At 36.0% G+C, this 17,449-nt stretch overlaps 1 protein-coding gene across 5 annotated transcripts in view; it reads right to left on the bottom strand.

The window, feature by feature from the left end:
- Positions 1 to 17,112, bottom strand: part of LOC117406464 (dehydrogenase/reductase SDR family member on chromosome X) — a 67,333-nt gene extending 50,221 nt beyond the window's left edge. For 3 of the 5 annotated variants that reach the window (XM_034010513.2, XM_034010514.2, XM_034010515.2), the window contains exon 1: positions 2,759 to 2,890. In XM_034010513.2, the coding sequence (XP_033866404.2) occupies positions 2,759 to 2,858 (100 nt within the window). In that variant the 5' untranslated portion in view covers positions 2,859 to 2,890. Of the gene's footprint in view, positions 1 to 487; positions 565 to 2,758; positions 2,891 to 16,434 lie in introns of those variants that run through there. The other 2 variants (XM_034010518.3, XM_059029023.1) reach the window with 2 other exon arrangements.
- Positions 17,113 to 17,449: the final 337 nt, after the last annotated feature.

Here is a 17,449-nt window from a genome sequence, read left to right as displayed (position 1 = left end):
ACTGACCAGCAAACCCTAATAAATAATTTACAACTATCATATTAAAAATTGGAGGGAATCCTGCTTGCATTTCCATGGTAACTCTACATCATAATGTGTTTTAATAATCATAAAGGAATCAACTTCAGATAGGTTTACAGTAATTACCCCTTCCGATTCTCATAAATGCAGTGGATCATTATAAAGAAAAAAAATGTGTCAAATACGTTGAATCCCAGAAGTCTCAGTTCCAATGTATTAGAAAAAGGGGGGTAAACACAAGATGGAACTTTTCAAAAGAATGACAAATCCATTCTACAGTGTAGCAATGCACACTTTCAATGTGCTTACTGTGCTGTTCACCGAAATCTAAAATGCTACGCAAATATTTATTTCAGAGAATCTGAAATTGCTGAGTTCTCCCTCATCCCCCCCCTTTTTTTTTTTTAGGACAGTTCCTTCAGCTACAACAAAACAGTGAACTTGGAGACATCACTTCTTACTCAACTGAGGAAAAGGTTTGGGGCTCCTCGCGTCAATTTCTTCATTTGGAGCCCAGCAGAAGCTTATCGTCTATCCTTCCCTTTAAGCACAAATAACGTATTTAATTAAAAAGAATAATAAAGTTTCTGCCGAGAATCCAACTACATAAATGTATATTACTCTAATGAAATAAGAAAATTAAGTGTTTCTTTAAAAAAAAAAAAAAAAGAGATTCTTGCTAATATTATACGGTTGCAGTTGTTCTATTTGTGCCTTTGTCTTTGCACTTGTTTCAAAATACATTGGTACGTGCATAGTGTACTGTACTGGCAGAACAAATTGCATTAATCTGAGTCAAAGTGAAAACAACAAAAAAAAATGTGTGGAAAACAAAAAGACCTGTTGTTACCGAGAGACAGGTAGGAAAGCCTTTTTCAAGCCTTGGTTATTACCCCTTTGCGCTAGTGTGTTACCACTAAGATGCATGTACTCTCTGTCCTAGACATCATTACTCAGTCAGATTTTTGTTAACACAGTTCTCAAATATTGTGTTTGTATTAATGTACTCTGACTGAGTTCGGGAGCTGCTCTTCAGTTCTAGTTGTCTGCTAGATCAGCAAGTGTATCTTTATATTAAGAAGTGCCAGCACCACCAAAAGCACAGGACCCAAGTGTTGCCAGCAATACAAAAGGAAACTTCACCGAAAGATTTTTTTAAATAAGAAAATGACATTTTAAGCTACTTACTTAGTCAGGATAATGCCTTGGCTGTTTTTATTTGACTGAAATCTTAAGATATCAGATAAATGAATGCTTATGGCTGTTCAGAGTAATATACTGTAGCAATGTAGAGGCTTAGTTATTTTTCATCTGTTCACCCTCTTTTAAATAACACTACAATTAGGCAAACTTTGATGGCAGGGAAGGTACCTGTATCAGTGGGAATGTGAAAAAGATTGAGCTATTAAGACATTATTAATATGTACAGTATCATATGATTATTGGAAGAAATTTTCAAATATCCTATATTCCGGTAAAATCCATTATATTTGTCATGCTAAATGAGACAGTGAAGCTCACAATGATTATTTAGAAAAGTAATTCTGGCTGACTCAATGGGACACATAACATTTACAATGGGTTGCATATATAAGGAAATCTTCAACAAATTGACCTCAAAGGGCACTTTAGCATTAACTGAATGCATTTATTCTTCATTATTCAACCAATTTACACTGTTTTGCTGCTGAAGGCTGTAAGACTGCAAATGCATGTCTTCACTGCACTAACTGGCATACAGACCCTGGGAGTATTAGACTAATGTTTTTAGAACTTAAGATAACCCAATTCCCAATGACCCAGTTCTATTACTATTTTTCACTTCATTATTGCCGGGATAGGTCCACAGAGATACAATCTAATTTTCAAGGCTGTCCCAATTCTATTATAAGGAATGACACTTGCAATGGTTTAAAACACTATGTTCTAAACCACTCCAGTTATTCAAGCAAGTATAATCCCAGCTCTGTGAAAAGACTGTCTCTACTCTAAACTTTTACTAAGATTCTGATCATGGGACTGTTCTTTGCAACACAGAATTGTCTAACTTGTGATCAGCTGATGACAGTATCGTCATGCTTCTCGTCAGCAGGATTACTGTAAAGAAAAATTATTTAATAGCAAAACTACAATTACCACTAAATGGTGTTTATATATAATAATGTGTATATAAGTTCACAAGTAAATAACAACAACAAGATGCGTTATATATATATATATATATATATATATATATATATATAACTGCCATTATATATAATGTATTGAAATGTCATTGCCTTACTTACTGTAACCCGGTAGCCTGATTACGGTACGGTAACTTAGTTCTGTTATGTATTGTTACAAAACGTCAGGAATTCACCATTGAGATTTGAAGGCAGTTGCGATATTTTCACCTAAACTAGTATGTGTACACTGTGACAGAATATAAACACAATCTGTTACTTGAATTCTGCAGTGACTAGTTTCTGCCGCCCGACTGTATTCCTCATCCGTGCTTGTCATTCGTCTTTCTGTACTGTAGCTTGTTTCAAAAGTACATTTTTGATTTTAAAAAAATATATATTAAAAAAAATGTTTCTACTATTCAATTATGCATTGCTCTTATAGCCATATTTGGTGTTATTTATATTATGGATTTCTATGGCCTGTTCGCTCAAAAACAAGCTATCCACACAGCGGCGCAAAAACTAAAGGCAGACAGGTCAAGAATATTTATGAAAACATGGTTTCTGACCTGGTAGTGGAAATGATTTGTTGAAGAGCTGATACAGAAGCACCTTTAAACCGATGTAATAGACCTTCAACACTGGAATGACAACAGAAAGCACCGACATGTCTGTGCAGCTTTGTGATTGTGCCTCCTCCTTTTCAGCCCGTGGTGTCACAGCCAGCAGCACTCACTCCCACACCCAGCGGAAACGCTTGCTTCCCTCAGCACAGTTCCGCCGCAAAACCTGCATCACACAGAACACGATAATGCAGTGTAGTCTGCATTTTACTTCGTCATGTACTGTCCCGTGTGATTGATGTTTTAATCACACGGCACTACATTACACTGAAAAACTCTTTGCAAAGGGTATATAATCTTGGATGTGCGAGTAAACTGTAACTATCTGTTTTGAAATATGTTGCAATGATAATATACTGATAAAGTACCAAGCAGTATGTCCAACTCAAGCCATTGCCGCTTAATTTCGTAACATATAGTTAATCATTTATTACCGGGATGGCACATCTGTTATTTCGGTTCGTGGCAGTAGTGGTTATTGCAACATGTAGCTGAGTGTTTCCTTATTAAATGTGCTTTAGTTAGCTGTATTGTACATTAATTACATTTATGCTGACTGTTGCGTTGTTCATGCCAACCGGTGGGGCGGTAGAAGTGCGATGTTTGGTGCAGATTGAGAGCAGGGCAACCTTACTGCTCAGCGATACATTGATGAAGTCCTTGAGGCAACAGTTTTTCCGTTCCTGCAAGCCAACCCGGAAGTGTCGATTTTCCAGCAGGACAATGCAAGTCTGCACAGTGCTAGGATTACAATTACACGACTTCAAGAAAACAATGTCAAGGTCTTGTCGTGGCCAGCTTTATCCCCTGACCTGAGTCCAATAGAACATCTGTGGGAGAAATCGCCAGTGCCATCCACAGGAAACAACTGCGACCAGCCAACCTTCGCCAGCTAACTGCAGCTGCACAGGAAGAGTGGCGGAACATCCACGGTTAAGAGTCCAGAGCCCGAACCACTACTCCACACTGCAGCTAAAGAAAAGGGGGTACAACAAGAATGGTAACCTGGCTCTACAGAACCGGCACATGAATTTTTCCAGTCTAGTGCCTGCTACTTTGATTACAATGTGACCATACAGCTCTTGGGTCAACTTTGAAAGGACTAGATGTATTGTAGGCTACATAAGTATGTATAGAAAATTAAAGTGAGTGAACATCACTCAAAAAAACTAAATGGTCTTTAATGGTTTTTGATGATGATGATGATGATGATGATGATGATGATGATGATGATGATGATGATGATGATGATGATGATGATGATGATGATGATGATGATGATGATGATGATGATGATGATGATGATGATGATGATGATGATGATGGGCTGTGTGGTCCAGTGGTTAAAGAAAAGGGCTTGTAACCTGGAGGTCCCCGGTTCAAATCCCACCTCAGCCACAGACTCATTGTGTGACCCTGAGCAAGTCACTTAACCTCCTTGTGCTCTGTCTTTTGGGTGAAACGTAGTTGTAAGTGACTCTGCAGCTGATGCATAGTTCACACACCCTAGTCTCTGTAAGTCGCCTTGGATAAAGGCGTCTGCTAAATAAACAATTAATAATTATTATTATTATTAATGTCTATTCCTCACATAACCCTATTGTGCTTCATTGCATGTATCATTATGTTGTTTGTTTGACTACTAGCCTACTTTTCTGGACAGGATTGAATTGAACTTTTATTTTTAAAATGTGTTTTTTTTGTAATATTTTGGTGTTAAGGAAATTAGCATTCAAGAAAGGTGAGGGACACAGGCACTGACTGCAGTCAGGAATGGTACAAACAGGTGACTTAAGAGCGATCCTCTCACAGCTCGGCACCTCATTCATTCCATTCGCAGTCCTTTGCCTCTCTAAGATACAGACAATGATTGTTTATTTGTGATGTGAATGAAAAAATACTTCAAGAAAATGTAATTCAACAAAAAATGTTTCAACTATAAGTCTTTTTCTTCTAAATTCAGCACAGTCAAGTGATTAATAGTTATTTTAAATTATTTGTGGTGTACACTAATGAGAGGAGACTCAGCGAACACTCATTCTATCAGGGGGCTGTTGTTTAACATGGGGCGCAACATTGAAAAATAGGCTAAGTGCAACTAGTTAAATCATAAATGCTGAACTGTATTCCCTGCAAGCTTGTTATTTCAAGATATGTTTAAAATGCACAAGCTGGCTCTTTGTTGATACTGCACCAATGGTTTATTGAAATTCAAATTACATATATCTTAAAATGATAAGCAATTTAATAAACTGATTCTGGTCATAGTACTAACCTTACAGTATATATTAATCTGCAGAAATCTAATAATTTAAAAAAAAAATCAATAGAAACAAAATCCTGATTGTAAAAAATAAACAGTGCAGATTCTTTTTAAATTGTCAACGCAATGTCTGTGACATTGGCTTCACATTTGCTTTTGCTTTACTGCATCAGAGCCAAGCAAGTCAAATGAAATCTTTGGTGTATTTTTCTGATTTGTCTCTGGCTGTAGTAAGTGAAACCGAATTCCAGATATTATATAAGCCATTGATTTAACAAAAGAGGTATATGGACATATGGCAACTGTCAGATATACCACAGGGATGTCAGTCACCAGTTATCTTCTAGTTAATTAAGGTTGTCTGCAAGAATACATTTGAGACAACCCAGTATTCTGACTTCTCCCGGCTATTACTTACTAAAAACCTTATGGATCATCTCAGCCAATTATGTTCACAGTATAGAGGTCATTATCCTACTGAATATACAGCAACTTTGAAGCACTTACTACAACAGTTGAGATTCAAGCAGACTTTTTAAAGCTTGTTTCAAAGACTTTTAAACAACAACAACAAAGCAACATCTCTTGGTGTGACTCTCTAAATAATTTGATCTATACGTCTTTGGCAAAGTTGAAATCTCTGTGTATCTACTCTTCTCGGGTGTGCTATCGATGGGATTAAATCCAGGTGTAAATGCCGGCCTGGGCAGCCTGTTTAATTTCACGAACAGTGTAGATGACAGACCCAGAGCAGGCTTTCCTGGAGGGAATACCTCAGGGATGGTTGCTGTATTGGGATGGGAAAACTTCTACCACCACAAACTTCTCCACAAGTTCTTCTCCCCATAGTTGACCTTAACAACACATAATCACGTCTATACAGCGTAACTGGATATTGGCCACACATTATTCATGTAACGCCTGAGTTACATCAGTGTGCTGCTTTTTAGTAAACAACAGATCCTCACATTTAAACTGTGTTACAAAGCAACAGCTACATTTAAAGGTACACCAAAAATATTAACGATAAATACATTCTCTTTAAAAGCGATTTGCCAGTAGCACCTATATATCAATTTATTATGTATATTATATGTGAAATGAAAAGATGCGTGCTTACTGGTTTAGTTTGACAGAGTTATATTTGAACCTCAGTGTTTGTGTCCCATCGGAAATCATCGACGTGAACGATATTACAGGCATCTAAAAAAAAAAAAAAAAACATGGATGCGTACTTTTTGAGTTTTAATCATCTTTCCATTTTCAATTTTACGCATTGGAAATTGGCACTGTGAATAAGTGAAATCCATGCAAATGAGGCACACTTGCACTTGCAAGTGTAAGCGTGTCAATCTGCCATGTGGCAGATTGACACGGATTTCCCCACATGGTCAGGATTTAAAACAATCAAAGCTATTATTACAAAATAAATACATATTGTATGTGGTAGATAAAGTATGCAGTTGATGAGTGTACACAAATTAAATAATATTAGAATTGTAGCAAGCAATTTAAAGACAAACTCAGTACAGTATGAAACATCACAGTTATCTTAACTATTGTTGAGATTCACTTTGTATATCATTTTCTGCGTGAGTCATCACCTCCTGCTGACTTTTTAAAAGTCATAAGTTTAAAGCACTGCTGTGGAGTCTCAAAGATGTCTTCTCTCTAAATTCAGCAGGTACACCATATCTTTAAAAAAGCTATATATTGGCTACTTTATATGTCACAACATTTTGATTTTTACTGATAGGTGCTTTGAGGTCAAGCAGGATTCCTTAACCCAAAAGGCACTCCTTGTCACCCAATGCTCTGTCCTGAATATCTAGTCTGTGGAAACCATAAGTTAAATACACCTGCTGTGGCTTTAGCTTGAAAACATACAAATATCCACAAAACACAGTTTCATTTTAAAATAAAATAATAGTTAAACAACAGATATCAATAACACATTCAATAATTTACTGGCATTTAAAATGTTGCTACATCAGTTTTTCCATTCAGAAAAAGTCATTCTGTAAATTTAAGCCACTAACAAGTGTAAATGGCCAACATATGTACTTTGTTACCCTGCAGAGGAAAGCCACACCCACCTCCCTCCCACGAGACCAGCTGGTGAAGGTGGACCCTACTTTCTACAGGAATGTACTTTGTAAAGCTTAGAAAAAAAACTTTAAATCTGTATTTCTCAAGTGAGGGAATTTCCCAGATGACTAGTGATTGTGCAACTGTAATCCCTGCAGTTTGTAAATGGAAAAATCACAATACAAAATCACAGAAATTACAGCTGCACACTAGGTGTAGAATGAGTCCAATAGTCGACACTATAATATATATATATATATATATATATATATATATATATATATATATATATATATATATATATATATATATATATATATTGTATTTTATAATGTTGTGCATTCTACTTGTGACCACATTGTTGTATAACACCTTGGTGTTGCTGCACTATATTTAAAAACTGCATGCAATCTTTTTATTACTATTAAAATGATTTAATTTCCATGTTGCTTTCTTATTCCCTCCTTCTGAAACTGCATGCTTCCCAATTACTTTCCGTTTGAATTCAAACAGCTGAATACAATAAAAAGTATCAACATTGTTAGTTCACTACTAGTACAGTATAATGATCTTGGCAGAAACAACAAAAGAGAAGACTAGAAAACACACATAATAGGATATTAAACAGGTAAGAAATGTATTATGAAAATAGATGATACTATATACTGCAAAATACAGTATGTTTATGAATATAGGGAGCAATATATTCTGATATTATTCAGGCACTATGGACGGAATCTCAAGCAGTCCTTTAGCCGATGAGTAGAATGATAACAGCAGTCATACGCAGAAAAATATTTATCTTTCATTACAGTTTTTTTCCCAGAAATCTGTTTACTAAAATAATCAATCCCTTTGTGTCAACTCTGCTTTGCAATGCAAATTCAGTACAATCGAATCCAAGTAATATAGGACATTGCCAGCAAAACAATTATTTGTAATCTCAGTGTCAATGCAAGAATACACCTCAAATGCAGCTGGAATTATTAAAAGCTAGCGTTTAAATCTGCCATACTTGCCAACCTGGAAAACATAGTTGTTCTTTTTCAAACAGCTATAATCGAGGTCTTGGCATTTCAGTTTGGCTTCTTTATTAAAGTTTAATGTCATTTTGAGTCCCTTTTTTGCATTTCCTTTACTAATGTATGGTGTTTGCCATCATTCTGAGTGGTTCTGGGTTTTTCTCTATATCTTCATTTAGCTGGCTTTGAGATATGTTTAGCTTGTGTTAGAACGGCAGGCAGAGCTCTTAAGTAAGCAACACCATTCTGGTAATGGTTCTGAGTAGAGTTGCTCAATCAGTGAAGCATGAGGAGGTGAACTTGCCACAGTTGGCTTTCCTCCCTATTCAAACCACTCTCCAAGGCTCTCCCAGCACTCCAAACATCTGTGAATATGATATGTGAGCCACTGGGGACTTCTATCTTCATTTAATTTCAACTAGCTTGTAAATACTGTGAAACCCTTATTTTCTAAAATATCGTAAAAACTAATTGTGTTTATTACGATTAACAAGATCTCTTTCTGCGCACCTATTTTCTTCACTGATAAACAAAACTGAATGTGAAGATACTGTATTCTAGTGAAAGAAGGAAAACAATGGTACTATATTATTCACAAATTGTACAATACTTTATTTACAAGGACCCTTGACTAATTCACTGTCCTCAATACTTCAGTCAGATAGCGAAATAACAACTGAGCACTGTACAGTATGAATGATGTACTGTATACTTAGCAACATAATTAACACAATTCTCTAAGTCATGTCTGAAATATGTGTGCTGTAGTTGCACAGTCAATAAAATGAACTGCTCACCACATATGCATTCACACCGACAGTTAGGTCACATTCACTTCCTCCTGAGCAGTAACTTATCAGCCTGAAGATAGGCAGGATGGCCCGAGCATCACTGAGTGTGCACTGTATAGTTTTGCCTTTTATAATTCCTTTAGCAGTTCCTGAGAAGTGGATTTGTGATCGTTTAATTTCACAATTCACTGGCGTCTTCTATTTGAGCATGTCTGTGGAGGCACATTACTATGTCTATTGCAGTTCTGTAAATCTCACATTGTAATGTGCAAATAGTGAAATGTGATCACTTATTCTAATCTTAATTCATAATATGAAAGCAGTCATCAAAATTAAAACATATGTCTCCATTCTAGCATAGAAAAACAATCAAACTAAATAGAGGAGTGTAGTTCCTTCTAGCTGAAAGCTAGAAAAGTGTTTCTTCCTTTCTTCCCCTGAATGTATGAGTCAGAGTTTGAAGTTATGGATGTTATTTTTATTTTGAGGCACTGTGCACATGTGGCTAAAAGTTTTGCCCTATAGAATGAACTAATGTTGCTTCATAAAGTCAAATGAAACCTGCTGAATAATGTTACGTTAACATATTGAATTACATACCGCTTTGTAGTTTTCCATATACTTAACATTTTTTTATTAGATGATATTAAATAAAAGATCTGCATTATCTTCATATATATTTTTTTAATTTGGTATCAATCCTAAAATTCTAGGTGGTGCAGAACTTTTGGCCATACCTGTAGGCATGCTCATTGACATCCCATTGCGGATAGCTCTTTAATATCTATGTTATTCAAGTTCATGGAGGTTATTACTGACAGTTCTTTACAACAAAGCTAGTCTTGAGGGAATAAAATAAGTCTGTCTGTGAAATAAAAACAAAGGTAAAAATGTTGTTTGGGTGCGTCTTTGCAAATATAGTCTAAAAAATAATAATTGGTTGACACCTTAGATTTCATCAAATGTTATTTAAGCAGTCAAAAACAACCCTTTAACTATGTCAGAAGTAAACATTGTACAAGTACCGCTACATATGAGTCATTTTTTAAAAATGACTAATGTGAAATGTGACCTACTTAAATGTGGCGGCATTTCAAGCCCTCATGTTTGGAAGTTTTCAGAAAACTTGCTTGGTTAATGAGAACCAAAGTGGTCACTTTGCTCAATGTATACCGTACTGCAATAAACCACTGCATCAACCATATATCATAATTGTCTTGGTATTTCTTGATAAGTCTGTGTTAAGGTGAGATCATCAGCTGCTCTTAAGTCCTTAAAGTATGTAATGTAGGCTATATTTATATGAGTAAAACAGCCAATTTAATGTATTTCAACCAGTGGAAAAAAAATAATATATATATATATATATATATATATATATATATATATATATATATATATATATATATATATATATATACTGCCAATCAACAGTTAAGTGTCCACAGTCAAAGGCATTTGGTGGCTTAGAATGTGTTTGTGATTCTAAAATATGGAAGGCTAGTGAATTCAATGGTATACCAATATTCCCATTTCATTGTTCATCTTTTTCCAGAAAGGTTGCTGTCAAGAAGCTGTATTTTTATATATTGTCAACACACTACTAACCTCCCACTGTACAAAAATTATTATCAGGCTTTCAGGGGAAACAAATCATACAGCGCCATGACATGATGGGAGTCATTCATCTGGAACTCATCATCTTAGAGAGAGGAGCAATGTACAAAATATAATGAGTTTGTCAGTATCTGTGTGTAGGTTTTTAAATACATACATTTAAGCACTCATGAGTAATGGGAATCAAAATCTTGATTTGGCAGGGCCTAAATATGAATTGTTTTGTATAGAAAAAATCCAGCTCTCTGAATTACTAGATATGCTTTTTAAATTACCACTATGCATGCCAAGAGGTAATACAAACAAATGAAAGTGCAGAAGCTCATGCATTTGCTTGGTGTATTTAAGGTTGTACATGTTGAAAATATCCGATCCGTACAGTATGTGTTTCTTGTAAAATGTTACAAGAATCTTTTTCGCTAGACTTTGAGGAATTTAAACAAGCTAAACTAGTCTGATCTGTATAACAGAGTATTGACTAGGGATAGCACCGAATAGTAGACATCAATTTGTCCAATAGAAAAGTGACAGGACCTGATAGTCACTGATAGTCAGCTAATCCCATGGCACATGATTGTGATGTAATTGTGAAGCATGCGGTTTCAGACAGACAGAAGTGCAGTTGCAAGCCATTAAGATCTAAATTGCATTTTAGAACATTAACAGTTTTTTAAAAATTGCAAGCACTTTCACAAATAGAGCTCCAAACATTATAAAATACATGATTTCATGATTTTTGTAATCTGTCAAATTAGTATTTATTGTACCCATACAGGTTGATTTTAAATAGGGTGCAATCTAGCTTTTCTTGCGCTCAAATGCTGCATCCTCTCTAAGCTTGCCTTGCACCTGTTTGGCGTTTATTTTTCATGATCACATTCCTCCAGTCCTGGTAGTGCAGGAGAGCACAGCTGTAACCTGCGCCAGGTGTAACCCATATATGTATGCATTAATGAAGCTATTTAAATAAGGCTTGCTCTCAGGTGCATAGTAGGTGGGGTTTTTTTGGGGGGGGGTTTAGCAATGGATGAACAAACGACAAAAGAAGTGGAAAATAAAACAAAAGAATAAAGGGTGCGGATTGACAAATGTACACTTTGATTGATGGACTCATACAATACAAAGAAGAACTGTTTGGAGACGGAAGCTTGAGGCTGGGAGCAACAGCAAAAAAACAGAATATGGAACAAAATGAGAGATAATATCAATGCAGTGTCATCTGTGAAAAGAAGCATAAAGCAAATAAAAAAAGTGCAGCTCTAAATAGAACAAAGGAAAAACGAGCCTGGAACAGGTAGAGGACCAGCGCCTGAAGAAAAATGAACAGAGACTAGAGCTAAAAGTACTCCACCTCATAGACAAATATGCATTGGATGGTGTGGGTGTAAAGCACTCTTTCTGTTCAGGCTGATGCTGCAAAACTTAAGTAGTTTTTTAATATTAATTTTAATGACACTCAAATGGAACCATTCAACCCGTTTGTAATACTTGCTTGTGATAGTTGCTCATATGTATATTATCTGAAATGTTGAGTTGACCTTTTCAATATTGTTTGATATGTAATGTAAGCTAATATGGATCTCAATTGCCCAACACTGTACAATTTACTGGCATGTTTGTTAGGTTCTACATATTGCCTTTTAGGAATGCTGCAGCATGCAATTAAGTATCCTACTGAGACTATATTAATTTGAAGCATGCAATAAGCCATCGACCATTGCATTGTAATTTTATAAACGTTGGCTTTTCAGATGCATCTTTTTATCTGACAGGTGAATCCCGACCACCAGATGTAGACGTAATTCATGAAATTCAGGAGCATGATGGACCTGTTTATATAACTTTTGAGATCATAAATGTAGCAGAACATTGCATGCAACAGATTGAAACGGTACCAAGGAATTCAAATGTCTTGACATGTGATGAACAAGACCAGGGTGAACCTAACATGGAGAAATCAGAGAAATGATTAAAATGAGTCTATTCCATCATACTTGCACCATAAATCTGTGTGCAAGCAGAGAAATCCTTGCAATAATAATTACAGTTAGTGACTCTGAGTTGTTCTGCAAAGGCAAAGCTGTTACAGTAATGAATCTCATTTTCAGAGTCACTGACAGTGTATTTATTATAATTTAATGAGTGGTATTGTTTGCTATTTCTAAATGCAGCCTCTTCATACTTGGTGGTTTTATTGGAACATGATTTCAGTCGATACATCCCATGACTTTTGGAAATCCAAACGTGTTGTAAAACTCAAGCTGCGTCTTTACTTGCTCTCTCTCTCTCTCTCTCTCTCTCTCTCTCTCTCTCTCTCTGTAATAGGAAAGTGAATGTATTGTGTCATTCGATTAATCAAAGTATCAGTTACTTGCGCAATACATTTTGATATTGAGGACTGCGAAAGACCTTGATGGTCACTGTTGTCTGTGACAGTCCATAGGCATACAAATTGAGTGCTGTGGTCACCTTACTGAACACAGGAATTGCATGATTCCATCTGGTGAGTGCTTCTAGATCATTGTGTAACAAATCACAAATATCCTAAATGGTCTGCTTGTTGAATCTGTATTTTCTTATTATGTGTTGCTCTGTAGCATCCATAAAGTTTTCACATAATTCTATGGTCTGCATAGTCTTCAGTTTTATAAACACTGCCAAAGCAATTGGAAAGCCATTTTGCAAGGACAAGAAATCCTATCCTCAACCGGGTGAACATAAGCTACACACTTGTTATTTCCTTAAAGGAAATCGTTGGCAGCTTAGCCCTGCAACACCTGTTAGTTTGGCGCAGCGCAACCAGATGTAAATAGTCTGCGGTTAGGAGGATACGGTGTGCTTAAAATTGATACGACCAAGTAAGAACACCTGCGCTTCTCATTTACATATTCAATTCAACAGGATGCGCTAGTCTCATGGAGGTTTGGCGCAGGTGAAACGAGTACACCTTTACGCCACTACGTTGATAGATTGGGCACTTCTTAAAATTGACATGGAGGATTTTGTGGAATGCAAATGCTGTTGCACAGCCAGAACAGGACTTGCCCCTATTTAAAATCAACCTGTTGGTATAGACCAGCGGTTCTCAACCCTGGTCCTGGGGACCCCCTGTGTCTGCTGGTTTTCATTCCAACTGAGCTCTCAGTTACTTAACTTGACCCTTAATTGAACTGCTTAATTAGACCTTTTTAATTGTTTTCAGCTCTTAAATAGTTGGAATGAAAACCAGCAGACACAGTGGGTCCTCAGGACCGGTTTGAGAACCAATGCTATAGACCATGTTTTTTTTTTTTTTTTTTTCTTTTGGTCTGACCCCCTAATGGTCCAGTTATCAACCAGCTATTTTTTATTTTAATTTGTATTGCAGTCTGATGATGATCTTCTCTCTAGAGTAATCACTGTAGCTGCACATTGTTTAACGTGTAAGAGAGCATCTGTAAGTGTTGTCTTCTGTGCACTAGGAAATAATACATGTTTACAACAAATACCTGGACCATTGGGGGCACTTGAGGACCAGGGCTGGTACCAGTGGTGTAGACTGCACTGAATGCTAAATCATGGAAGAATGGAGTAAAAAAACACAGATTCACAATATTTCAGTGTAAAAGTACATGTGATTGTGGGCCAGCTTTATGCTTCTGCTTTTCAATACACTGTTTATGGATGTTTTCTCTTTCCAAAAGCATTATTTAGTGTTCTTAATGTTAAACGCTGTACACTTTTTGGTTCTTACAAAAACGTATTTGAAGAAAGTGTAATAAAATAATTACATTTGGTCAAACAGAATGGGAGTTAAATCTTTACAGTTATTTTTTTCTAAAGGTGTGAAATCTTTTTTTAATGCAATATTGGACACAATCTATTTTTTAGAAATAATCAGTTGATAAATGTTAGTTGTTTTTTTTTTTCTCCAGGCTCTAATCCTGTGTGTTTTAAGATAAATATGAACAGATCTGAACAGACAGCTGAAGAAACACAACATGGGTTACAGATAAATTCTGAAGCAAAATAAGAAATACATTTGAGTCACAGGTTAGTATGGAGCCACTATTTACAGCTGGTCTTAATACAACATCCAGAGTTGTATATGAAGAACACAAATGATTAAGACTAAGATCAAATATATATATTAGTAGTTATGTATTTTTTAAAAATTAAAAAGCACACAGTTTTAACATTTAGATTATATACCCACCCCCCTCCTATATTGTTCAAGACTATGGAACACTGGCAATCAATCCACGCTGTGTAATTGGGGTCACAGAGATGCTAATATACCCTTTACTTGTCCTTCAAGAACCTGATTGTTGTGCTTTGTATCTAGGAGGAAAAAAAAAAGCTAGACCCTGCAGGTCCATTTGAAATTTCAGTCAGACTTTAAAACCGGCTTCTATTTAACCATTTGGAAAAAAGAAAATGTGGCAGTTCTTCAATCGCATTTGATGAGGAAAACTAAACTGCATGGACGGTTTTAGAATGCTCTCCACGCACTATAGAGCATAAACTAGTGACAAAGGAAATTGATGCGCTACTATAGATTGTTTCAAAATATTGTACATACAAACATATAGCGCCTATAGGTAAATATGCTGCACGCCACAGTTCATCCGATATTGGTAGGTGTATTATTAGGAACAATGCATGATGAATTCAACACGAAATGTAAAAGGCGATTGCGGTCCTTACAAATAAGCGTGAAAAAAAAAACAACAACAACTTTCTATTTGGCTTGAGCTACCATACAGTAGCCTACTTATAGAACCCTTTGACACCAAAAAGATTGGTTAAGAGAATTGAATAGTTTGAAAGGAATATATCAGGAAACAAAGCAGTGAGGTAAATTAAATAAGTAAATAAATACAAATGCAGCTTGACATTGTTTTAAATTAATGGTAGATACATTGTTGGATTAAAATAAATGTTATTTTAAAAATGATTTGCAGGTCTCTTGAGCTGAAGGATGTTTAGGGCAACTTTCAGAAGAATAAAATGTAATCAAAAAGACATTTGAAGGGCAATTATATTCTATCACCTACGGAAATCGTAATCTTAGTCCATGCACACCGTTTGCCCTACAGACCCATTGATGCTATTATTATTATTATTATTATTATTATTATTATTATTATTATTATTATTATTATTATTGTTGTTGTTGTTGTTGTTGTTGTTGTTGTTGTTTAAATCACGTTTAAATCATTGGGTTTTTTTTTAAAAAAAAGGTTTTCTATTTTAAAAAAGAGGTGCATAGCTTCTTTATGCTTAAACACCCAGTCACAGCAGTATACTCACGCATATATACTTTCTGAAGGTTCATTGACTTATTTCATTCAGTATTTAAATACATATTTATGTTGGATGGTTATGTTTCTGCGTGTGTCCTTTGGTTGTTGTTGGTTTCACCTCTAGAAATATAGGCTATGTATATATTTCTGGAGGTTGATACTAAGCTCACCTTTATGGTCAGTTAGGCGCACAAACCCAGCTCCTGCATACAAATATGCGCCCTGTAACCAACAAAAAACCTTTTAAAACCAATCATATAGGCTGAGAGTCGCCCTTCTACCTCGCGTAAACATACGTACACGCTTTACTATTATTTATATTTTTTGTTTAATGGATAAAACATACAGTCTGTAAAATACACAATAGCCTTGCCTGTAGTACAGTCCATCTGTATATTATACCGGTAAGTATAATCACTCTAAAGAACAAACAAACCAGCACAAACAAATATCACAACTAAAAAGAATGAGCTCACTCTGTTCACTGTAGCTACCTTTTAGCACGTACAGTTTAAGCTCTTTAAATCCAAAACAAGGGACATGAATTTGGACTCACCAGGTCACCCTTTCCGTGATAGCAGATAGTAGTAGGTGAATTTGTGTTTTTTATCCGTGCCCAGCTTCCCAAATCAGATTCCGTGGTCGCAGTCCACGTCCCGGCATATATACCACAAAATCACGTAAAGAATCAAAAGGATGGCGAAAATGAACAAAGCTACCAAAATAGCCTTGGTCACTGGAGATATCAGAGACTGCATGTCACCCAAAGCTGTAGCAGAGCACCACTATTGGCAATAAAACTGATCAGCGCAATGATAAACACAGACTGTCTCCTACAACGTTAAGCATCTGCATTGGTTCGTGCCAAGTTGAAGAGTTAAGAGCTGACGGCTTTCCTCCAAAGCATCATTATCGTGAAATGTCACGGATTCTCGTTTGTCCATTAATCGACCAGCAGAATGACAATCCTCTTCTTGGCTGACATTCATCCAGTTATTTTACTAATACTAGTGTGGATGCACGTTGTGAACTCATACAATGCAATTTAATATCAAAGTGCGTTCTTTTATAGGCAAACAGTCGTAGTGAAAGCAAGGTGGTGTTTTTTTAAGAAAACGCAAAGTTGTGGGTCACTTGCTATGTTCTACTATAGTATATCGTGCTGTCACAAAAAGCGCCGGTGCAGTGTAAAACAGGTTGATAATCTGCAAAGGTGTGCTTCCAAACGCTTTGCCCATTGCGCGTGGTGGATGTTCCTTAATGTGCTGGAGCTCAAAATGATTGTGCTTATAGGGTATTTGCACTGTGATGTTATTATTTTTGACCCAGCGTGACGTGGCTGAAACATTTGGTTGCGCGTGGAAGAAAACCATATGCTGATTACCTATCCTGCCTCCTTAGAAAGATTGTCCCTAGACTCGCATTATTCCTTGTTAACATCTGTGACTGTTCCTTACTTAGTTCCTTGCCTACTTATTTAAAAGTATGTCATAAAAAGGGTTTGTAATGTTTATTGTAAAACGTAATATTTTACTAATTATAATATCATTATAGAGTATATTATGGATAAC

The sequence above is a fragment of the Acipenser ruthenus genome, chromosome 8, assembly GCF_902713425.1.
Source record: "Acipenser ruthenus chromosome 8, fAciRut3.2 maternal haplotype, whole genome shotgun sequence".
In the NCBI taxonomy this organism is placed as follows: Eukaryota; Metazoa; Chordata; class Actinopteri; order Acipenseriformes; family Acipenseridae; genus Acipenser; species Acipenser ruthenus.
The sequence above is the reverse complement of the archived record's forward strand: the minus strand, read 5'-3'. Positions and strand labels throughout refer to the sequence as shown.